Source organism: Lissotriton vulgaris, chromosome 1_2, assembly GCF_964263255.1.
Source record: "Lissotriton vulgaris chromosome 1_2, aLisVul1.2, whole genome shotgun sequence".
NCBI classification, from domain to species: domain Eukaryota; kingdom Metazoa; phylum Chordata; class Amphibia; order Caudata; family Salamandridae; genus Lissotriton; species Lissotriton vulgaris.
Window position 1 is genome coordinate 29,680,238 of NC_141686.1, and position 24,579 is coordinate 29,704,816.

Consider the following 24,579-nt stretch of genomic DNA (forward strand, 5'->3'; position numbering starts at 1 on the left):
ATACATGTCTTCCCTTACTTGGACGATTGGTTAATAAAGGCCAAGTCACAAGAAGAATGCCTTCACAACACACAGAAGACCATTCAATTGCTACACCACCTAGGGTTTACGGTGAACTACAAAAAATCCCACCTACAACCAAACAAAATTCAACAATACCTGGGGGCTACTATAGACACAGAAAGAGCCAAAGCATACCCCAATCCAATCAGGATACAGACAATGGTCAAGTTAATACAAAGATTTCAACCACAACACTCACTACCAGCACAAGTGTTTATGCAGCTGTTAGGCATGATGTCCTCCTGCATACTACTAATACCACATGCCAGACTACAAATGCGCCCACTACAGGAGTGTTTAGCGAGACAGTGGAATCAGGCTCACGGTCAGATTACAGATCTGGTGTTGGTAGACGACCGTACGCATCGCTCTCTGAAGTGGTGGAACACAACAAACATTTCCAAGGGACGGTCGTTCCTAGAACCGATTCCACAAGCGATACTGACAGCGGACGCATCGCTCTCCGGATGGGGAGCGCACATGGACAAATACACAGTGCAGGGGAAATGGAGTGTGCAGCAAAAGAAACTGCACATCAACTACTTGGAACTACTAGCAGTATTTCTAGCACTAAAAGCTTTCCAAATGCAAATAACCAACAAGGCAGTCCTGATCAGAACAGACAACATGACTGCAACGTATTATATTCAAAAACAGGGGGGACACACTCTCTCCAACTATCCAGACTAGCACAGGACATTTGGAGATGGGCCATTCCGCAAAAGAACTATCTGTTAGCAGAACACCTACCAGGAGTTCATAATCAGATAGCAGACATCCTAAGCAGAGAGTCAGAACAAGTACACGAATGGGAGCTGCACAACCAGATACTGCAGCCATTCTTCCAAAGATGGGGGCAACCAGAGATAGATCTGTTTGCCAATCATCAGAACGCAAAATGCCAAAACTTCGCATCCAGGTACCCACACCACCGGTCCCAAGGCAATGCACTATGGATAAATTGGTCCAACAAATTTGCTTACGCTTTTCCCCCTCTCCCACTAATTCCATTAGTGGTTCGGAAACTGCAACAGCACTCAATGACAATGATACTAGTAGCACCCACGTGGGCAAGACAGCCGTGGTTCACCACGCTACTACAACTCTCACAGGTGCCACATCAAAAGCTAAGATTATTACCCATGCACCTTACACAGAACCATGGAGAAATAATGCACCCAGATCCCAAACAATTGAACCTAGCAATCTGGCTCCTGAGGTCATAGAGTTTGGATACTTAGATTTACCTCCAGAATGTATGGAAATCATTAAACAAGCAAGACGTCCTACCACCAGAGCATGCTATGCAGCAAAATGGAAAAGGTTTGCTGTACACTGTAACAGTAATCACATCAACTCTCTGGACGCATCTACTAAACAGATTATTTGCTATTTACTACACTTGCAGCAATGTAACTTAGCATATACCTCTATCAGAGTTCATTTCGCAGCTATAGCAGCGTACCTACAAAACAGGCAACATCTTTCCCTGTTTAAAGTACCAGCAATTAAAGCTTTCATGGAAGGACTCAAAAGAGTCATTCCACCAAGACTGCCATCTTCCCCAGTCTGGAATCTCAACATAGTACTTACCAGACTAATGGGACCACCCTTTGAACCTATGCATAGGTGTGAAATACAATTCCTCACATGGAAGGTGGCCTTCCTCATAGCTATCAATTCACTCCGAAGAGTAAGTGAGTTACAAGCGTTTACAATTCAAGAACTATTCATGCAGTTACACCAAAACAAGGTGGTTCTTAGAACAAACCCAAAATTCTTGCCTAAAGTAATTTCAGCATTCCACATCAATCAGTCAGTGGAGCTACCGGTCTTCTTTCCAAAACCACAGACGGTAGCGTAAAGGGCCCTACATACATTAGATGTCAGAAGGGCAATATTGTATTATATAGAAAGAACACAAACTTTCAGAAAGACAAAACAGCTATTTGTAGCTTTTTCTCCTACACATAAGGGCAATCCCATCTCTAAAGCAGGCATTGCCAGATGGATTGTAAAATGTATACAAATATGCTACTTAAAGGCAAAGAGGACATTAACTGTTCCTCCTAGAGCTCACTCTACACGTAAATTAGGAGCATCTATGGCATTCTTGGGAAACATTCCACTAGATGACATATGCAAAGCAGCTACCTGGGTTACACCGCATACCTTCACAAAGCACTATTGTGTAGATGTGCACACAACACAACAAGCTAGAGTGGGACAAGCTGTACTAAGGACTTTATTTCAGACCTTTGCAACAGACACGGGCGACCACCGCTAGGGAGAGAACTGCTGTATAGTCTATTCATAATGTACCATCTGCAGCCCACATGCCTCGAACGGAATATGCTACTTACCAGTATGCATCTGTTCTTGGCATAGAGGGCTGCAGAGTGGTACATGCCCTCCCAGCCTCCCCGGAAACCTGTGTCTGTTCCAACAATATCTTATTTAGATACACTTACATGGGCATTTCTATCTGTATTCTATCATACTACTCCATCTAACCCTACTATGGCAAAACAATCTAAGGATGGAGCCGATGCCCATGCGCACTAGCAACCAAAGGAGGAGTCACCAAAATACAAAAGACTCTCCAAGAGAAAAACAAGTGCAATCATCCGAGCCCAACACCAGATGGCGATCTATTCATAATGTACCACTCTGCAGCCCTCTATGCCAAGAACAGATGCATACTGGTAAGTAGCATATTCCTTGCTTTTCAAGCATTCTACATACAGTACTTCCAAGTGATACCTTAACCTTTTCTAAATACCTGTAAAGAAAAATAATCCTTCAGGGGATAGGTAGGTGATGGTAGAGGATGGGATAGAGGTGTTGCTGCAGTAATACAAAATCAACAGTGACATGTAACCTCCTGACATGCATGCATACACAACAGTATAGCGACAATTATCTGAGGAAGTAAGAACATACCCCTAACTCACTCCTTGAATGCTTCACAAGGATCGAGAGTTAAGAATACCACTCCTGATCAATCCCTGTTAATAAATGAGTCAAAGGCAGTTGGATTAATCTCCATGCATATCATACCACATCCATCTACAGTGTAAATAAACAAACTACGTTGTCCCGGTGTTCACATCACACGAGGACTTTCTCCGTTAATGTGAAGCTCCTTGAGCAATAATCTAGTATGGGAGTCAAGAGCTCTTTGCTCCCCTTCTTGTTATTCACAGTGCGAAATAGAATCAAAGTAAAGGTACTCAAAAAGGGTTCAGTGGATTGATCAGCATCCACTTCTCCGTCGGTCGACAATACCGACCGGGTCAAATCCTCACTACTTGGAAGGGGTTCTGTCCCCGAAGAAAAACAAGAACAAGCGTGTCTAGCAATGCCACAAACACGAACCACATTCGTTTCCAAAAGACTACGGTAATGTATCCAGGTGCAAGCACCGTTACCGCATCCAACAACAAACCGCTTCTGCAACGCCAGCTCGGACCGGAGGAATTCCCGACACTGTGCTCTGGAAGTCTTCCTCCTTATGCTTCCGCGATCAAGTCTCGCGAGAACAGCAAACGAGCATGGGAGCGGTAGTTCCCCACCGCGTCTTGCAGGGAAACGTAGTCCGTTCCACAGCGCGATCATGACATTGGTGGTATCGGGGGGCTGGGGGCACACTACAGGAATTTCTCCTTTCTGCAGGCAGTGTGTGTGGTAATAGGGAGATTCACCAGTACAATTCACCATGCTCCTTCCTTTCAAAAAGATAAACTCATTGATCCATCCCTACTCTTATACCCATAAAGGGCTATTTGGTTAATCAACGCTGCTTTCAGTGAGATAGTGGTATCCATATAACTCATCTTCATCATTCATTCAATTTAAACGCCCTCCTTTCCTCTCTACTGGTCCTGCTTTTCCACTTCTACTGTCCCATCTTCTTTGGATTAAAAAATGTGATTGATAGATTACACGCATTAGATCATATACTGAGAAAGATGCAAAGTGCATCTGAAGTTGTCCATTCAGCATTTTTTTATTCATGTTGTTTATTCAGTATGCACAACATTCAACAGAATTCATCTTCATTATTTTCAACCATCAACTTGATACAAATTTTCTTTAACAGAAACAAGGGAATACTGCCAAGCCAACACGTGTTTCGCGAAAAACTTTTACTTCTTCAGGGCTTAAAATACACAAACAGGGTGCGTGTCCAAGATGGCAGCGGAGTAGGACGTGTTTCTCTGTCCCTCCGGCGCCGACTACACTTAGCATTGAATATCTGCCCTCCTGGTGCCCATCTGCGCTGGACAGTGAGCGTGGACACGGCGGCTTTAGCAACATAGCTGAGGGGCTAGCGGGCCGAGCACCCGCCCTGCTGAGCGGCCCGAAGTGCGGAGATCAAGAGGCTGCTACTCTGGCCGCCATTTTGTGAGTCCCGAGACAGGGTGCGGCCCGTGTCTGCCGGGGGCGAATACCCTCTGGTGGCGTGTGGAGACCGCCACCCCCTTCCCCCCCCTGACAAGTGCTGCAAGCGGACTTCCCAGGCGAGCAGCTGATGGTCTTTGCCCCATAGTTGAGTGGGTCTGCCATTTCCGGGGCCCAGAGTGCTGAGAAGCCGAGCAGAGGGGCGGAGAAGGCCCGAGCACAGGAAAAGAAGGTGAGAGAGGACAGCAGACCTTGGCTGTGGGTCTCGGTCAGTATATCGGCGGATGGCGTGCTCCTTTCCCGCTGGGTGATAGAGAAACCGTGTTGAGCGTGTCTGGGTGGCATTTGTGGGCGCGCTGTGCTTCCTGCGCCCTGCAGCATTGCACAGAGGGGCCCAGCGATGGTACGCCACCCGGTGGCGACTGATTGCTGAAGGACTGGCAGTACCTGCGGTTACGGCCGGGGGTGAGTGCCGGTGGCAGAGAGGCTGTGCGGCGTCGGTGGCCCCCCCCCCCATGCAGCCATTAACTGACCTTTGCTGATCTGTGCTGGTGGTGAGGCTGCACTACGGTGGGGGCAGGGCCTGCTATCGGCCCGCGGGTCGACGGGAAGAGGCCTTCTAGTGCAACTTGGCGCTCTGCTTTGCCTTGCGGGTCCGGGTGGCTCCTGTGCACTGGCCTGGATAGGGCCTAGTGTTTCAGTGCCTTGTTATCCTGCCCCTTGGAGTTCTTGATCAGTCTGCGCGTCGGCGGACGGCACAGCGTGGTATAGAGGAGTGCTGACTGAGGGAGAGGGCTGGGCCTGGCGCTTTGCGGGCCGGGAACTGGCATTGTGGAGTGTGGCGGCCTGTGTGCCACCCTGCCCAGTAGTGACTAGGAGTAGGGCTCACGCTGAGAGGGTCCCTCGCAGCGGTGTGATTTGAGGAACTGCAGCAGTAGGGGTCAGCCCCCCGTGGGATTGCTTTGTGGGCCTTGCTGAGGGACTGAGGCCTGTGAGGCTTATGCTGTTAGGTGCAGGGGGTCTACTTTCGGCCCGTGAGTCGACGGGCGGTGGGGCTCTGATCTGAACTGTGCTTTGTGCTGCCTGTGAAGTTGAGAGGGAGTGCTGCATTGGACTTTTGCCCTGCTTGGAACCTGGTGCCCTGCTCCCTGAGAGTGCGGTCGGGGGCGGCAGTTGGTAGTGTACGCGCGCCTACCCCCCGAGTGGGGATAGCTGGGCAGAGCACGTGGCGGGACCTTGACGGTGAGAGCACTGAGACCAGGAGAGAGTGTGAGGGCGCCTCCCTCGTCCTGACTGTTTGCCTCTTATTGCACGGAGAGCTCATGATCACCTATGTCTTGATCATCAAGTGGGTCGGCTGCTATTGAGCTTTAGTATCTTTCTACTGGGTCATAACCCTGGGTTTGGGCTCCAACGGGAGTGGGCATTGATAGGGCTCCCTGGTGGGCTGATACCGCTTCTGTCTGAGCTACGCGCCTCGGCGTATGGGCCAGTGCCTTAGCCGTCATGTCTTCTTCCAGGAACAGGAAAGATAAGCCTTTGAAGGATCTCTTACAGAAATCGACAGGTCAGTCCACTTCTCACGCAGAATGCCAAATCGCTGCAACCGGAGGATAACGACGTGCCGGCGACCAAAGCCTTTATGCTTGTTATTCTCAGCTATAAAAGAAGATATCTTGCTCTCCTCCGACCTGCGAGAGGTACAGTGTGATGTAGATGCCATTGGCCAGCGGGTAGCAACCTTGGAGCAGTATGACCTGGGTCAGGAGGATAATCTCCATCAGCTCCAGCAAGACGTCATTCGCCTCACGGAACAAAACCTGGATCTCCAAGCCCGCGCCGAGGACTTAGAAAACCGGTCTCGGCGTAACAACATTAGAATCTGAGCAGTGCCATGGAAAGGGGAAGGAGATGACCTTCGTGAGTTCTGTCTGTGGCCTCTTCCGGCAGATACTGGGGGAAGGAGAGGACCTAGAAATACAGATGGATCGGGCCCACCGGGTCGGCTTACCGAGAGGCGCTAAGGCTCCCCCACCGGACATTCTGGTGTGTGTACATGACTTCCAGCTTGAGGAGCGAATCCTTCGCAAGGCCCACGACGTCAACCCTGTGCAATTCCGGGGCCATCAGCCGGCGCTCTTCCAGGATCTAGCGGCCTCCACCCTTCTCAAGCGAAGAGAATTCAAGCCTATTACCAATCATCTGTGTGAGAAAGGCATCCCCTACTCATGGGGCCACCCATTCCGACTTCTTTTTAAGCACCAGGGCAAGCTTCTGCAGATTCGTTCTCTGTCCGCCGCATATGATGTCTTGGGATTGGAGCGGTCCTCTCCTCAGCCGGGGCCCGCTGGATTCCCTCAGATGTGGTGCAGACGCTTCACTGACTGGCAGCGGGTTGGGAGGTCTCCTCAGCCTTCGAACCAGATCTGACCACTAGCTTGATGGAGAGAGAAGCGGCTGTTACATCTGTGCACAGGTGACTGATAACAATGGCGTCCCTTGAGATACGATCGAATGCATCAGGTGGGCTCTTTTTCGGCGCCGGAGGTGGGAACTGTTCTGTTGAAAAGTAGTACCATCAATCAACCCTTGTATGGTGGAGTTGCCCTGTATCCGGTCCGTTACGTTGTTCGTAATGGTGCCTCGATCCACTTATTGTTTGACACACACGACAGACTGTTGTCCCTGTACAAAGCCTTTGATTTTCATTCTTCGTTACGTTCTTCAGCACTATGATTTAGGGAAGAGGGTTTTGTTGGGGTTTTGGGGTTGCTTTGGGGGCTCCGCATCAGTTCTCTAGCAGGTATGGCAGATATACAGTCCGTGGTCACTGCTTTCTTGCCCATCTCCTGCCTCTGACTCTGTGCGACGAGTTAACTGCCACTCCTCCACTGGGTACTATGGGTAGAGATTTAAAAGTTGTGAGTTTGAATGTCAGGGGATTCAATAGTCCGATCAAGGGCTCGGCCATCCTTTGCCTCTTGAAGAATGCAGAGAGCAATGTGTGTCTGCTTCAGAAGACCCATCTTCTCCCTAAGGATACTAAGCGGATGAGAGACAAGCGCTTCCCATTGCAACTGTGGTCCTCGGATCCGGCTAAGAAACATGGGGTAGCAATCCTTTTTAGCGCGCATGCTCATTGTAAAGTGCTTTCCCAAGTGGCTGAGATTAAGGGTGGGCTCCTAGCGGTCCGGGTCCAATGGGGGGGGGGGGGGGGGGGGGGGGGGGACACGCAGCTCGCACTAGGGGCCCTCTCAGAGGTTCTGACATCTCCGGATCCATCGATCCTGGTGGGAGGAGACTTGAATGTGGTGATGGACTCTGGGATAGACAACTCTGAGCAAAGATCGCATCAGGCAGGTGCGCTATCGCAAGGGGGCAGGCAATGGCTGATTGATGGTGGATTGCATGATGTGTGGTGTGTCCAACGCCATACTAAGCTCGAATACACTTACTACTCCGCAACACACAAAACGTATGCCCGCCTTGACCACTTTTTAGCCTCAATCTCTCTTCTACCCTACTCATCTGCAGCAAATATTATCCTGCGCTCCCTCTCGGACCATGCCCTCATCTCGGTTCAGCTTACCTTTTGTGGCGGACGCCCACCGCCCCCTGGTTGGCGCCTCCGCGACTCCATGCTTCACTCTGAATCGGTTGTTACCCGAATACGGGATGCTGTCACCAATTACCTTGCAGAAAATGACCAGGAGGGTACATCCTTAGCGGCGGTGTGGGAAGCCTTGAAATTAGTGGTAAGGGGGGACTTCATTGCGCTGGCAGCATCATTTGCGTGACTACGCAAAGCCAAACGGGCGGAATTAGAAGGGGAGGTGGGAGCCTTACAAGCAGTGCATAAGCGGACGGGGCCTCCACGAGTTTGGAGGGAGTTGGAAACAAAATGGCGCATGCTAAAACACCTGGACTTAGATAGTGCGGAGCATGCCCTCTTACGCTTGTGGCATACATTTTACCTTAGTGGGGATAAGGGGGTGGAGGATGCTGGCCCATAGACTGCGTTCTGAGCACACTACAGATGCCCTTATTGTAGATTCCTTCCCCCACTTCTATCAGTGCCTGTATAGTGGGGAGGCGACAAGCTCAGATGGAAAGGTGTCCTGTCCTGTAACCTTCAGCCGCTGGTTAAATCGTCGGCCGACGCTTTGGATGTTGCAATCCGCATAGAGGAGGTCATATCAGCGATAGCCCGTTCAAAGCTCGCCAAATCTCCGGGGCCGGACGGCTTCTCTGCTCTATTTTTTAAACTTACTGTGTGGAGCTGGCTCCTCTTTTAACGCGTCTCTTCAACTCTTTCCTTGATACCGGGGAGGTAACCCCTACCATGTCGGAGGCAGCGATTACAGTCATTCTTAAGCCTGGGAAAGATCCGAAAGACTGTGGCTCTTATCGGGCGATTTCCCTTATAAACATAGACGCGAAACTCTTCGCGGGCATCCTAGCGGCGCGCCTTAGCCCTCTGATGGACAGTATCATTGATCCAGACCAGTCAGGATTTATTCCGACGCGGCGGCGGGGGACAATACTAAACGGAACCTTCACCTTAAAGACCTTGTCCACCGATCTCAAACCCAGGCCTTTCTCCTTTCCATCGACGCAGAGAAAGCCTTTGACCGGGTGGACTTGGACTGTCTATTCACAGTCTTGCGGGCCTATGGTGTCGGCAATAACTTTGTCCGCTGGGTTCATTGTCTTTATGTGGCTCCTAAGGCGGCGGTGAGAGTGAACGGTTGTCGATCTGCCCTTTTCCCATCTGCAGAGGGACGCGGCAAGGGTGCCCCTTGTCCACATTACTCTTTGCGCTCTATATGGAGCCTAATCCGGATATAGCGAGAATTAAATTTGGAGCTGATACCCACAAAATTTGTCTGAATGCAGACAACGTTATTCTATCGCTGACTCAACCCCACTCCACCTTACGGTATCTAGCGATGGAACTTCTTGAATTCGGGAAGGGGGCAGGGTTTAAAGTGAACTTCTCGAAATCGCAAATTCTTAATGTTTCAATCCCTGAAAATGAGGTCCGGGATCTCCAACAGGATTTTGCCTTTCAGTGGGTACCCTCCGATATTCCATATCTGAGTATTCGGCTGACTTCCTCTGTTGCAAAAACGGTCTCCCTCAATTATAGGCTATTAGTAGACCAAATAACCAAAGCGCTCTCTGACTGGTCCCGTCTCAACTTGGCCTGGTACAGGAGGTTATCAGCGTATCCTTTACCTGTTTCAGATGCTCCCGTTGAGTCCACCGCCGGGCGTCTTCCGGAAGCTACAAGGGCTTCTTAATAAATTCTTGTGGAGCAACAAGAGTCCGAGGCTCGCACTGACACTTTTCACCGCGCCAAGGGCAGTGGGAGGGATGGGCTTCCCCCTATTGAGTGCTTATTATCAGGAGACCTGTCTCCGCTATGTCACAGAGTGGAATAGACCGTTGTCCAGCAAGCACTAGAGCTTTATGAATCAGACAGTGGCTGGCTGCAATATTTGGCAGGAACTTTGGCTCCCGCGCAAGCACAGAGCATGGGGCCTCTACTCGTCGCCTGTAACTTCACCGACTCTCAAGTTGTGGGATCAGCTAGCATTGCGCAGGGGTTGGACCACGTTTCCCTCCCCTATGACTCCTATTGTAGATAATCCTGAGTTTCCGCCAGGGCACGCATCCCCCGTCTTTCATCGCTGGAGAGAGGAAGGTTGTAAGAGAGTGGGTTCCCTGTTTGACCTAGATGGTTTGATCCCCTTCTCCCAATTACACAAGGAATATTTTAACTTACCAGAGTCAGACGCTTATCAATACTTGCAGCTGGTGCACTGGGTGACCCAGCCCGGCAATTTCGCCCTGATGTCTCCCCTTAACCACTTTCGAAAAATGGCTAGTTTGCAAAACGGATGACCGTAAGCTCATATCTGAACTGTGCGCAAGCATTCTTAAGCGCCCCACGAAGAAGCGCACGAAGGTGCAGGTTCGGTGGGAGACTGAACTGGGACGTCCTTTGACGCCCAAAGAATGGGAACATATTTTTTATCGTGCTCATCACACGGCCTCTAATACCGCGGGTGCGGAATCTGCCTATAAGATAGTCGCTTATTGGTACTATATGCCAGCGCGCATCAAGTCCTGGGATAAAACTACGTCAGGCCTCTGCTGGCGGGGGTGTGGCTTTCCTGGCACTCTAGTACACCTGTTGTGGCACTGCCCGAAACTGGTGCGCTATTGGACTCTGAGATTCTGTGGACATTGATAAAGCCTTCCAAATTAAACTGCCAGGGCACCTGAACACACACTGCTGGGACTTCCCCCACCCCAAATCCTTCTCATTGCGCTCGCTGAGGGGTAGACAGATTGCGTTCGCTCTGCTGCGGCGCGACAGGTCCATTTAAAGCAATGGGGTTCCTCGGCTGCACCTGATGCACGCGACTGGATCCGGAGATTTTGGCATATTATCTCAATGGAGCGCCTCTCACTTAGCATGGATGGGAAGGGGGCAGAATACGCGAAGCTATGAGGCCCATTTCTGTAGCTCCTCTCCAAGGAAATGAGGGAGGTCACTTGCCCAAAATACCTGCAAATTCTACAGCTTATTCCGCTGGAACCAGCTGGGGTCCACAACAGTAGTTTGAACTACTTTGAAGGGTGACTGCCGGCCATGGGATGGGAGGATAGGAATGTTGAGACTGATGTGGAAGGGGGTGGTGGCTTAGGGGTGGAGGGGTGGGTGTTTGTCTGTTTTCTTGTTCTTTTCTTTCTATAAAAGTGGTATCTTAGCAGTCGTCGGCCATGAACGCTATAAACTGAAACTCCTCTACGCGGGGTCGCCCTCCGGGCTGTAGACCTGTACGCTGTGTACTGACCATACCGCTACGCTCTGCCGGCCGGTGGATGTAGGCAATTGAGCTGTGTCTGGGATCCTATACCACGTAATCAAAATGATTAACTCTAAAATACACAAACATTGGAATGTGTTATAGTTTCCTGATTATAGTACATCAATTCCAATGATCAGTTTACCTTGTGGTGTGTTTCACAATAGTTTCTACAGGCTGTAGCCTCCCTCCAGTTACGAACAGAGATCATCATCATAATCGCGGTTCCTTTCCCATTGCCTTTTTTATTTTTGAACGAGCTTGATCACTGAGCCTTTCCACGGAGGGGATATAGACCCTTATTTTAGCTAACCATCCGAACAAGTGTGAATATACCCTGGCCCTCAAATCACTATTTGTCCTGCTTATTATAGCAGATATATTACTAGAGCTGGTAACTTTCTGCCAGAATGATGCTTGGTCCTCTCACATTTGTTTGCTCTATGTAGCTGCCTGTACTGATTGGTAAAACACATCACTTTCTCTTTTAAGATGTTAAGGGACCCTTGCCAGTGTTGTTTGGATACCCTCCTCCAATGGCTTTTCAGTGTTTAACAACACAAGTCAAACCACCCACCCCTTTATCTGTGATGTATGATTACTGAAGTTCACATATATACAAGCCAACACATTTTCAACCACCATGTTGAACCAGGAGATTCTATCTTCATTTTCCCCAGGATCAAGGTCTGTATATTCCAAAGCTTGATACGTGGCCGGATGCTGAATATACATTGGGTCTACACACATTGTAAGTCTCTGAGGCAAGCATAATGCCAAAGGTAAAACTTGATCAACCTCCTCTGGCTTCTCAAAGCATAGTGTGGCCAAAATTGCCCAGTAGTTGCTTCCCTGCTGATCCACTACTTTAAAGTCCATGTAGAGTCCGTTCTGCTCAGCTTGAGTAAATATATAGTCAATAGAGCAGCGATGGTGACCTGAACTCTAGGTCTGTGCTGCCGGATACCATCCTCATTCCGACCATTCAAACAGAGCAGCCATTATTTGGCAACCATTGACCAAGCACTGCCCCCTCCTTATTGATCACACCTACTGGGAATGTGGCTGATGGTATATTATGATGCTCTAACACATCCTGCAATATTTCATTTGAGTGCCTTGGATAGAGTTGTACATTAAAATCACCTATAATAATTAAAATTCCATCTTGGAATTTTCCTAACGCATTACAGAATGCCTAATCAAAACCAATAACCCATTTATTCATTCTCTGGGATTCATATTTGTGAATATACACATTTATCAACATAAACTGCTTACGTTCTTTGCCATTCACCCACAGCTCCACTACTGAGATTTGCACTGCACTCGACGAGTGGATTACATCAATAGTCCTCATAATTATCCTGGGGTAGATTAATGTCCGAACACTTGCCGAAACCCTACCTTCGCCTCGCTTGCTACCTTGCTACAAAACCCTCAATAACTTTGCCCTCTCACAATCAGGATTCCTCAGGAACACAATATGATATAAGCGTAATAGTTCATAAGTATGATCTCTACTTTTAATTTTCTTTTGTCCATAAATGTTCCAGTTTAGGAGTCTCAGGTATTGAGAGAATTCCGCTCTCTATGGCTTTTATCCCAATTCACCCCAATCTTGGAAGTCCTGAAAATGCAGCAATGGAGCGTACAAATTATTCTGTTTCTAACTATAAATTGGCCTTCTACAATCAGGTACCCTATCAATTGCTATTACAACCGTCCGGTATTCAGTGGGACATGGGTCAGTCAGATAGCAAAGATGGTCACTCTTTGGCATAGCCCCTTTCATTGTGGGTTAATTTCAGTAGCTTCCAACTGCTTCAGAGCTAACCCTCCCTGGTAATTCAGGATGGAGCTGGCACTTTTCTCGTATAACTCTAGCTCCACTGGGCCCATTCTACCCAGCCTGGTACCAAAGAGATCCTTTTTGGCACAATACACCATATTTGTAATCAGAGGTGATATGAAATCTATGGTCATCAGTTCCCTCCCAGAAAATGATGGAATTGGCAGGAAAATAGACAGTATCTTAAATCTGTCCAATGGATGCAATTGTTTTTTCCCCCTGCGTATTATATCAAACAGTGAAAAGTGAGTCCCGGGTTTGAGTGTTTGGACCTTTTCTAAAAAGGGGATAACTTTGTTTCTCTTTACCAAAGCACTAGTTGACGCTTTTGCTTCTAAGCTACCCGACGCAAAACGTTTATCTTGCTGTAATTGTTGATTGTTTGCACCCTGGCCCTTTCTAATAGATAGTCTTATTCCCTGCTTTATTACCTCCTCTAAGCCTGACACTACTGCCATGCTGCTAGGAGTGGGTTAGGATTTCACCTGAGCTTTTTCCCATCCTCTGACCTTGGGAAAGGTAATATTTGAGGAGAATTTCACACAATCATAAGTATAAGTGCTTTTGCTTAATAACATTGGACAGGTGGGTATATATTCCAAGGTGAACTACCAGCAAAACCTTGGGGACTGCTCCCCTGGCTTTTATTACCAGTATTGTGCAAGCATACTACCAGGAAGTTTTCCCCAATGGGTCCCTTTAAAGTTGGCAAACGTTTGTTAACTTTACCCAGCTTAGTATAAATTTATTTCAGATGGTTGGATTGGGATGATTGGCTGGAACTGACCACCATTGAGGTCTCCAGGATTCCATGTAAAGTCTTCTCTATCAACAGAATGACTTCCAACAGGGAGGAGGATGATGAGGTCTGAGTTTCTATACACGAGGATACATATGCCTGATTTACAGCAATGCAAAAGACATACAATCGATGGACGGAATGTAGAACAAATCAAAACATTCAACCCCAGTCAAGAGATCTAGGTAAAATCCATCGTTCTTTTGCTCACCATGCCACCCCAGTTTAGACCTGGCCATATGCAAATCAGTCTTAACCCTGTGCTTCATGGGAACAGTCCAGCCCGAACTGCCAAGCCAGGTCCTCCTGGACCGGAAACAAGCATCCTAGGACCGGTTTCGGGGTTTCACCCCTCTTCAGCCAGGATAGCTTGATTCCAGTGGCACAGTAAGCCCAGGACCCATGTCTGAGCATACCTGGCGCACTTAGGGCGAGAAAGCAACTACTCATCCATAGGGGCAAAAGATTATTGCCCCTCTACACAGGAGCTGCCACACAACGTCTGATAGATTCTCTGTCTGTTCCATAAATTTTTCGTTCTCCTGGCACAGTTGCGATTCTGTAGTGGAGGAGGCGTGGTCCTCATCTTGTTGTTCCTATAGAGAACAGGGCTGTCGTGAATTAAAAAGCGCATGTTGGCCTGGACAATCTGACATGCGCACTTTAAAGGTTTTTGACCAGCACCGTATCAGAGAGCCTGGAAGATTAAGACAGCAAGTGTCTCGTCTCCAATATAGCACTGAGTTGCCCTGCTGAAGCCAATCACAATGCTGTCCTCATATACTTTGAATAAAAGTATAATACTCTTTAGTCTGAGGAGCAACATTGGGATCGGCTGGGCTGGCCTACATGAAGCAAACCCCACTGCACTGATTTGCATGGAGCGTGGGGCTGGGGGAATAGCATACGGTTCTGAATAGCAGACCCAAAGGAGCGTAATTACATTGTTTTGTTCTGTTATTAGTTGTTTGTATTTACTGGTTCCTTGGAAAGAAAAAGTAACCCTGTTGAATAGTTTTGCCAAATCTTTATGTGTAATCTTGTAACCCTCTACTTTATAGAGTCAGAAAAGTGCATTTCTGTTGGCTGTCAAAATTAAGAATCATTTAATAATTGGACATTTTACTTTTAGAGAGACGTCTTCAACCAATTACTTATTTATTGTGCTATGAACAGTAAGCTAAGTTCTCATCAAAAACTAGCAAGGTACGTAACATTAGATAAAACACATTCTCCATGTTAAAAATAATCATTAAGAGATGGAGTTGTAAGATGGCGTCTTGAATGTATGCTCTATAAATGATGCTTTACGTTTCTACCTATTTTTGTCTATTTATATACATGACATGGATTTGTATTATCAGTCAATAGCGCCTCTTTTGTCTAGTGATGATAGCATACTGGAATGGGGACCTCCTGTTATGATGGATACATCTTCTTGCAGATTCCCCTTCTTATAACTGTTCTTCAGGTGCTAGAATGGGCCAGAAACTTGTTCCTCATCAATAATCCTCCAGCGTCACCACATGGCACCCTGCAGCTTCAGACACAAATCCACATGCAGGATGTGTCAACATCTGTATACGAGGCATAAGCCCTAAAAAAGAAATGGGGGACTAACCTAGTTAGGCAGTATGCAAGTGACATCACGGCTTGTGACCTTTCGCATGGCATCACAGGAAGTGCCATCACAAGCTATGACTTTACAGGTAGTGGCCGACCATAAGGGGGAAATATTCTAATGATAACAGTATCAGTGGACATTTCTGTGATTAAAGCAATCCGCGTAAACCTCTTGGCAGTGTATGTTCATAAGAAGAGACAGGTGTTTCCTGAGGATTGCTCTGTGTGTGAGTGATGTGAGAGTATGTGAGTAGGTCGATGGTGAGAGGGAGTAATGGTTGTTTGTGTGGGGTTATATATGTGAAGTTTCACTGTCGATTTTGTATATCATCTGTTATGTCTGCTGGAAACAAAACATTTTATTTGTAAATAATAGCACTTTGTACTTGCCAATTCTGATATGTCTCTAAATTATTCAAAAATTTAAATGAATTGTATGTGTTTGCACAGAGGAAATGTTTAAAAAAATAACAAAATATACTTCCAAAAAAATGGTATTTGTATATGAAAAAATCTTTTAATGAACAGTTATGAATTTTGTATCACCCGTGTTAGCAAGATTCAATGTTGAGAAAATGCCCAGGTAATGAGCCTTTTTTGGCCACTTTGAAAATAACTTGTGTAGCAAGAGTGTCTTCATAGTTGTTACTGTCCCCTCCCCCTTACTCTTGGACCCTAAAGTATCACTAGGGGGGTACCTTTTTCTTAATTGTGTACAGGAAGTGGCATTACAACAAGTCACATCAGATCTTAACACCTCACATATATGTTTAGCAGGTCTATCATGAGTATATTTGAGAACATTACGAATATACATGCAAACCCTGCTTGTTTAGGCGGAAAACTCTCACTTTTTTAAGTTATACACAAAGCTAAGTTGCCATTTGTCAGCACAAAGCTTCCTTTACCCAAGGTTTGAACAAACTAACTTCACCGTCCACCTACTCAACCAAGGAAGAATTGAACAGTGCAATTTGATATTTAAATGATTACTGTTGTTATTTATTGACAATACTTATTCACAATTATTTTTGTATGTCTTGTGATATTGTTGTATTATATTATTGTTGAATTAAGCACTACTGGTATTAATTTTAGATTGTTCTTTAAATAGATAATGAAATGCTTTGAAATGTTTTTGTGAAATAATGATTTTTTTCTGGACACTAATGCTTGAAATTTGAAATGAAATATTCAGATAAAAAGGTATAAATAAACCTACCAGGATAAACAGAAGAAAGGTGTTTGTCTTTTAGCATAAAGAAATTTAGTTTTTTAGGTCTCGCACCTGCGATACAGGGCGAAAGCCCTGTCGCAGCGAGACCTATTGCTGTCAGCTCTGCTTACAAGGAGCCAAAAGGGTGACAAGAGATGCGCACGCTGCAGGCCGGATCGGGACGCGCGCATTCACCAAGTACAGTTACACGCTGTGCCCATCTCCTGTCTCCCTTGCAAAGCTCCTGCAGTTACTTTTGCTTTCCCTCCCCCCTCCGCCATCGATCCAAGAAGATATTGCATCGTGCCTCGGGTCCCCGTTGTGCTTCGAAGAGCACTTTACAAAAGCCGCAACCTGCTATCTCCTACGGATTGTGGATATGGCCATTGTGGAACACTCAGTACTTTCTGCTGTCTGAATCTTCCTAACAATGTAAACTTTTGGCCCCTGCTGATTTCAGAACGTTAACTGCCTTTCCGAGTGCACTAACACCTGCACAGACCCGCGACGCTGCAAACAACCTTTAGGCGGGCGGGCATGTGGCATGCAAGCGTCACCCTCCAGGCCTCAAGGTGCTTCACTTTGGAAATGGCGTCTTTCTGGCTCTATAGCTAGCAAGGCGTGTACCCTCTTTCTCAACACATCCTAAAAAAAAGCGCACTTGAATATTACCGCCTTCAGTGGCTAGGCTAATATCATCACGGACAACCTCTTATTGGTCGTAATTCTCCACACCAAAATGAAAGAAAGTTTTAAAGGTGAATACTCTAAGCCTTAACATGCAGAGTACAAAACTTTATTTAGAGTCCTGTAGCCGTTAACGTCATATTTATCAGGCCGCAGTGCACTTACGGCCCCCGTCATGGTCAGGCCATGACACAAGCCATCTCGTGTGCCCTCACCGTCTCTCGGCTGCAGGGGGGTCGTCCCAGCACACCTCGCAGCCTCCAGCGCGTGCACAGGCATCTCTGCCCCAGGCCTGCGCCAGTCCGCCCATGTCCAGGGCTAGCTTTCTTTTCGCAGGATGCCTCCCCATAGCAGGTAGGCGTTATGCTGCAGCAACTCTTGCCGTCTTCCAGGCAGCAGGACGTACATTTTAGGATCCTAATGCCGGTCACTGGTCGCTCCTGTGTGGCTCTATCTCCGGCGCCGTGTGGCCTGAGCTATGCACCGGTATGGAGGCTCATTGGGCTGCCTGCACTCCAACGCTCACAGAGGCCGCCCTGCCCAAAGCGCCGGACTCGGGCAGTATCGCGGTGTAGTCTCCAGATGCCTCGCTCTAAGGGCCGCTGCCGCGCGAAGTGCGCGCGCGCATGGTGTTTCCTTTGTTTCACACGCTCCCACCGCGCGCATCGCACACTTTCACTTTCCGTTCTCCATTGGTACAATGGCACAGTGAAAGCAAGAAAAAGTAGCAGAAGTGCATTTTAGAGAGCTCCACTTCAATCGCCTTTGGAAGTGACACAGAATCATCAGGAAATTACATTTAAAGTGCTGAGTGTGCACGGCTCTGACTGAACCTTGCGGTCAAAACACCATTTATGTCACGATTCGTTTTTATGAAGAAACGCAAGAATGGAGGGTGTAGCGCATAGACATGTTATCTTGGTACAGTAAAACATTTAAGTTTTTGAGAGGGAGTGCCTTAAGAATGTTCTGCCCTGTGTAATTAATACGTGCATGATAGCAAAATATACATCTTGTAAATATGAGGGCTAGCGCATCGATTCGATGTCTTAGCAAAGTAAAACATTAAGGGGAGCATCTCAAGGACGTTCTGTCTTGTGTAGTTAGGACATACACCATGGTGCATGGCAGCAAAAATATATATCACATAAATTTGAGGGCTAGGGCTAGTGCATGAATGTGTTGTCTTAGCAGTGGTAACTAGGAACGTCTCGCTGACATTCCGCCCTGTGTAGTTTAAAATGTACACTGTTGTGAGTGGCAGCAAGATATGCATTATGTAGCTAAAGAGTTACATAGCATGGTGATAGGTACAGCGTCTCCACAAATTCATAAATCACTTGACATCGATGGGTCCCCCGTGACGTGTTTACAATGTCATGAGGAGTCTGAGGTTTTCTATGAACGACCAAGCGAGCCTCAAACTGCTCCAGGCAGCTGGTCGTTTCTGAATTGAACAAGCATTTGCAACGCAATAGGTCTCGCATTTACGCGAGTTTAAGCTATTGGCATTGTAAATTACAATGCCTTTTATTTAAGTTTTAAAACTAAAAAAAATAAAAGGCATTGTTATTTGCAATGTCAATAGCTCAAACACGAGGAAATGCGAGACCAATCGCATTGCAAATGCTTGTTTGAATTCAGTTTGAGGTACACGTTACTGTTCTAGAGAAAATAGTTCAAAACGACCTTGCCTAATCCTCGTCCCTTAGGGCCTAACTCCCCTCGTTTATTGCGCCTACTCAACCAGGCATAATATTCCATATACAGCACATTTCCATGTAGATGTAATTGCTTTAGCTGCCTGGGCTCTCCAGAGGTAAGACCATTCTTGTTTGTGAATTATCCTTATTCAGCCTTACCAACTCACACTCATTTTAGGAGTTTTGGGCTAATTTTTCACCAAAGGACCATGACTCAATGCAAGATAGAAAGGGAAGAAAGGAGAACATGAGATAAGAAAATAATGATGAAGGCAGAAAAGTAGATGAAAAAAGAACCTGCAAGAATAGAGAATCGAAGGGTAGTGAAAGAAAAAGGTTAAAGCAACCTTGGCATTTAGTAATAGGACCCTAAGAAAAAGTTTGGGGCTCTCTACTTGTGTTTTTACAAATTACACACCACCCCTAAAATGTCACCTCAACATTTAGCAGCAGACATCTCTCACGTTCTTGTTGTTGACATAACTATATCTAAACCACTCTCACATTCACCAGCACAACCTGACATCTCACCCTGGAATCAGTATCACAAGAATGCTCGCACCAAGAATGGACCAAACATTTCAAAATAATCGTTATCCGCTCCACATCAAAAGAAGTATAAGCCGCACAATGTCCCAAGGATGAGATGGAAATGGTGACAAAGGTAACTAAAAAAAAAAGAGGCACACGCAATTCCAGTCCCAACTATCACTTTCAAGAAAATTCTGGCCTTCAGAAGGAATTACTATTTTGCATAGAAAAACTACTCTAGTGGGGACATGTAGGAACAGCGAGGGAAACAACAAACATTGGCCAGTTATCAGAATCTACACTGAACTTTGCTTGCTAATCAGTTGAAGATCCTCCGCTAAGGCAGAGAAGTATTGCCCCAGTGTTCAAAAGGGAAAATGAAATGATAATAATATAAAATTATTTTATTTTTCCTATTGCAGTCACTCGCAAAGTGGGCTGGCCAGAGCAGGGGGAGGAGTGGTTTGCACTCATTAAGTGCTCATGACTGTTTGGCAAATGAATATTTGGTCACATATAAACAGTGAAAAATAGGTATCAAGAAAAACCTATGTATTTCCGAAACGGAAACAAGATATAGAGTTTAGAAGCAGTGGTTTTTTGCACATCTCTGAATTGTGTGTAGGCAACTAGCATGTGAATAAGGGGGCCTTTTTCAAAATGTCTTCTTTTTTACTCACTCTCTTAAATTTGGAAGGCAGAAATGCATAGAAAGACAAATGTAAGTAACACTTGTTCTACTATTCTGTGTTCACCTAAGTCTTCAGATGAAAACGTTACCTCGCTTGTGTGGGTAGGCCTAGTGCCCGCGACCGGAAATCGGTAAAAACACAACATGGACACATCACATTTTTCCACTGAAAACTGACCCTTTTTTTGCAATGTGCCTAGCTGTTGATTTTGGGCCCTAGCTCAGCCGGCACCTAGAGAAATCTGCTGTACATTTTTTTAATAACTTTATTTTATTGGTTTCAAAGCAGGCAAACTTACATTTAAGACCCCATTGCTTGTCTTAGGCAACATATCACATGTTTGCGTAGCCAAAGCTAATTAATAATGTCCATGTAAAAAAAGTGTCCAACATTGGGCCATGAGTGTATAGCTTTTGTTGAAAGGCAGTGCCCCTACTCCAACTCCCCCTCCCACCCTCCCCGGAACCGGTGTGCTACTGCGCCGTGTGAGAATGAAGATGAGGTATCACCTAAACAGTATCTTTTGACTGTGGAGCGTCAGTGAGTCTGAACAAGCGTAGGTATTTGGGGCATGTGACTTCGTTGAATTCGAGCACCAGCAACGAAAGGATGGGGCGCCAGATAGTGTGGAAGAGGCTGATGAGTGTGTACGGTTAGTGTGTATTCGTTCCATACCAATAATGTACCACAGTTTGTGTAGCCACCCTGTGTGCGTTGGGCGGGTCTGCGTGCCCCATTGAGATAAGATGTGGTGTACTGCTGCGCCCATCGCTAGTCCCATTTGCTTCCCTTGTACGGATTTCAATGGGAAGGTGAGTGCGTTTGGTAGCCCTAGAAGAGCATAGGCAGGAAAGAGGGGTATTTCAGTTTCAAAGTGAGTGTCTATGTCGTCAAGTACTGACGATCAGTAATCTGTCACCTCCATACATTCCCAGAGTATGTGCGTCAGCGTGCCCTCCTCATTGCAGCCTCTTCAGCAGGTGGGACTACGATCTGGGTTGAATTTGTGTAGTCGAGCTGGAGTCGGGTACCAGTAAAGGGCTACTTTACCGCTGCTTCCCTGCGTGCTGTGTTCCTAGCAGTATGGTTTGCTCTATAATAGATCTGTTGCCATTCTTTTAGGGAAAGTCTCCTCCCTAATTCTGCCTCCCACCGTCGCTGCCCAGCCGAACGCTCTCTGGGTGCCGGTGGGCGCATCAGAAGATATAATTCAGAGATCAATTTGCGGTCTGAGTGATTAGATAAAAGCCACTTCTCGTAGGTCGTGAGTTGTCTGCTAACCAGGGGGGCGTGTGTTGGGATGTAGTAACCAATGGCGAAGTTGGCAGTATTGGAATCTTTTGGGGTCTTTGACGTTGTACCAATTAGGCAAATCAGTGTAAGGAATGAACCTGTTAAGATCAAATAGGTGTCCTGCGGTTTTGCAGGCCGAGGCTCGCCATTGTGGGAACGCTCGTGCCTCAAGTCCTGGTGGGAAGTATGGGTTGTCGAATAGGGGCGTGAGGGGCAAAGGGAAGGAGGTAAGGTTCCACTTAGTCACCACAGTGCCCCACACACGCATTACTGAGCGGGTGATAGGAGATTTGGTGAGATATGTTGGTCTGTCCGAAGGTTTCAGGAATGGTATCTTCCACAAAGAGAGTTGTGCCATCGCTCTGTCCTGGAAGAGCCTTCTTTTTTCTGACTCCGGTCTACTCCATTCTACGAGGTATCGCAGTTGTCGCTCTATAGTAGCTCAGTAGGTTGGGAATCCCTAAGCCTCCCATGTCTGGGGGTCGGTAGGCCAAATCTCTACGTAACTGACGTAAATAATTAATTTACTCTCTTAATTTCTATGCAGGTAAGTACTTAATCAATAATAACTCAATCGGAATGAAAGAAAACAGAGTCCGTGGTGTTAGAGTTTCTAAGGGTTTTATTCCTCATAAAGGAATCAAGATATCATGTTCTGACCACCACAGGGGTGTCAGAAGGGATAGAGCGCTGCATTTTTATTCATAATACATAGCTTATATACTTGATTTATACCATAGGAATCAGTGTAAGAGGCGTAACAGCTGAGAGAAGACAAGATAACAGTATACACGTGGTACTAGTACATCATCAAGAGGCGTAACTAGGCGTGAACTAGAGGTGTGTGCTAGAAACGTCACTGATAGGTGACACAAGTGGGTGGCACCAAGGGGTGGTGCTAACAGAATGTTGCAATGTCAGCAGAAAACGGAAGCTTGGATGCGCGCGCAGCTGCATGACGTGTGTTTGACGGGGTGCAGGGGACTTGACATTTACACTGACGGAAAGAGACAGAAGTCTGGCATGTCAGATCAACTTGTACTTCTATCATATCTGATATCTGGTGTTTAGGAACTATACTATCTGGGCGGAAAGGTCTCTAGGGCAGAAGCTATTCTACGCTAACTGTGGATGCGTGTATAAGCGCCTGAGTGTCTACATGTGAAGCGTGGGGCACGGGACCTTCCATGGAAGCATAGCAACAGAGACTATGAATTACTTGCATTAAGACAGGTCGGCCCTTTTGGCTCTGCAGCTGGGGAGGATGTTTACAGGATCTAGTAGGCAGGAATGTATTCTCGGGGAGCGGAACAGATAACTCGAAGGTTATAGTTAGTCTTGGCAGAAAGCAGGCTTGAGCTGAGCGCGAGGGGCCGCGCTGAATGTAGGACAGAGTTCACGAGTACAGAGGTAGCCTGGGCAGAGTCAGGAGCCACAAAAGAGGTTCAGATGGCAGGAATTCAGGGCCTACTCTTGCTAGAGCAGGAATACATGAAAAGTGTACTACAAAAAGACGGTGGCATAGCATACTTAGGAACGGACTATATAATCCATTCATGGTGGATCTGAAAGAGGACAAGTTAACGTTAGACGCAAATATATTTGCGTCTTCATAGCTGGCACAGGAGGGAAGTTACATGCACTTTAAGCTGGTACATGGAGTCGGTGGGGTACGCGCTAGGGAACACAACATGGCCAAAATTTAATTTTCCTCATTCCCTCCTTGTTCCCTATGGACCCTTCATGAAATATCGATCCTCATGAATCGATCAGTCTGTTCTTGTAACATCATTTGTTCTTCTTTCTTTCGGTTACGTTTTGAGTGAAAACTGGAATGTTCAATACAAGAGGTGGCACACAGTCCACAAATCGCTGGCCCACACTGCAGGCACAGGCAGCAACTGAATACTAGGACTAGGCCAATGCCTAGGAAGGATAGGATCTTCCATCCCCAAGCTGTTAACGTTGTCCAGAACCAACCGGACCAAGTCCAGGTGCCTGGAGTCTGATGTATCTGATTTGCAATTTTATGAAGACGGGTGATAGCTTGATATACAGATGGTGCATTTTGTGGGATGAAAACACAGCAGCTTGACCCGATGACCTTACAGGCTCCACCTCTATCTGCCAAGATGACGTCAATTACAAGACGATTCTGAAGGACAACAACCCGTATAGCGGACTGCTCTTCTGTTAAGTTACCTAAGGCGGAGGTAGTTTCATTTACTACGGCTTCAAGTGTTCTAGTTAATCTGCGTATTAATTTACTATTCTGAACAGGTCCTAGAAAGAAAAAGAATCCTTTATTAAAGTCAGTGTACTGTTCCCATGCCGTTTCTGTGTAGTCGACAAGTGGGACATCTCTTCTGGGTCTATTCTTCACTAGATTGCTATTTCTATGATAATCAGGAGGAGCTAGAAAAACAGGTGGCAGAAGGAATGCAATGTAGCAGGTACCATCCCAATCTGGAGGTAGACGTATGTATGCGGTATGACCACAAACAAAGTAGGAATGACTGATAGCTTTGAAAGATGATTTTCCATCATCACTGAATTCGATCACAGTAGTGCATTTACTATGACCTAAGTGTACTGAACCTTTCTTCTTGATACATAATTCACCAGTGACTGGCAGTACTGACATAATAGGTAGAACTGGTGTGTCTTCGGATTCGACAGTAAGAATCATAAGGCTAATTGTATAATTACCTAATCCATACACTTCATTTTCTAGATCAGTTCCTATTCTAGTGGGGAGTCCCTCCTTATCTGGGTAACAGACGTCTAGTAGGACCAAGTTCAGGTTTCCCCAAACCCAACCCCCATCGAAAACAGCAA

The 24,579-nt window shown here is 46.6% G+C and overlaps 1 protein-coding gene across 1 annotated transcript in view; it reads left to right on the forward strand.

Annotated features, from left to right (window-relative positions):
* Positions 1-24,579, forward strand: part of TTC38 (tetratricopeptide repeat domain 38) — a 693,598-nt gene that overhangs the window by 514,041 nt on the left and 154,978 nt on the right. The window contains exon 13 of the mRNA XM_086952761.1: positions 15,129-15,202. Within this exon, the coding sequence (XP_086808887.1) occupies positions 15,129-15,202 (74 nt within the window). The remainder of the gene's footprint in view (positions 1-15,128; positions 15,203-24,579) is intronic.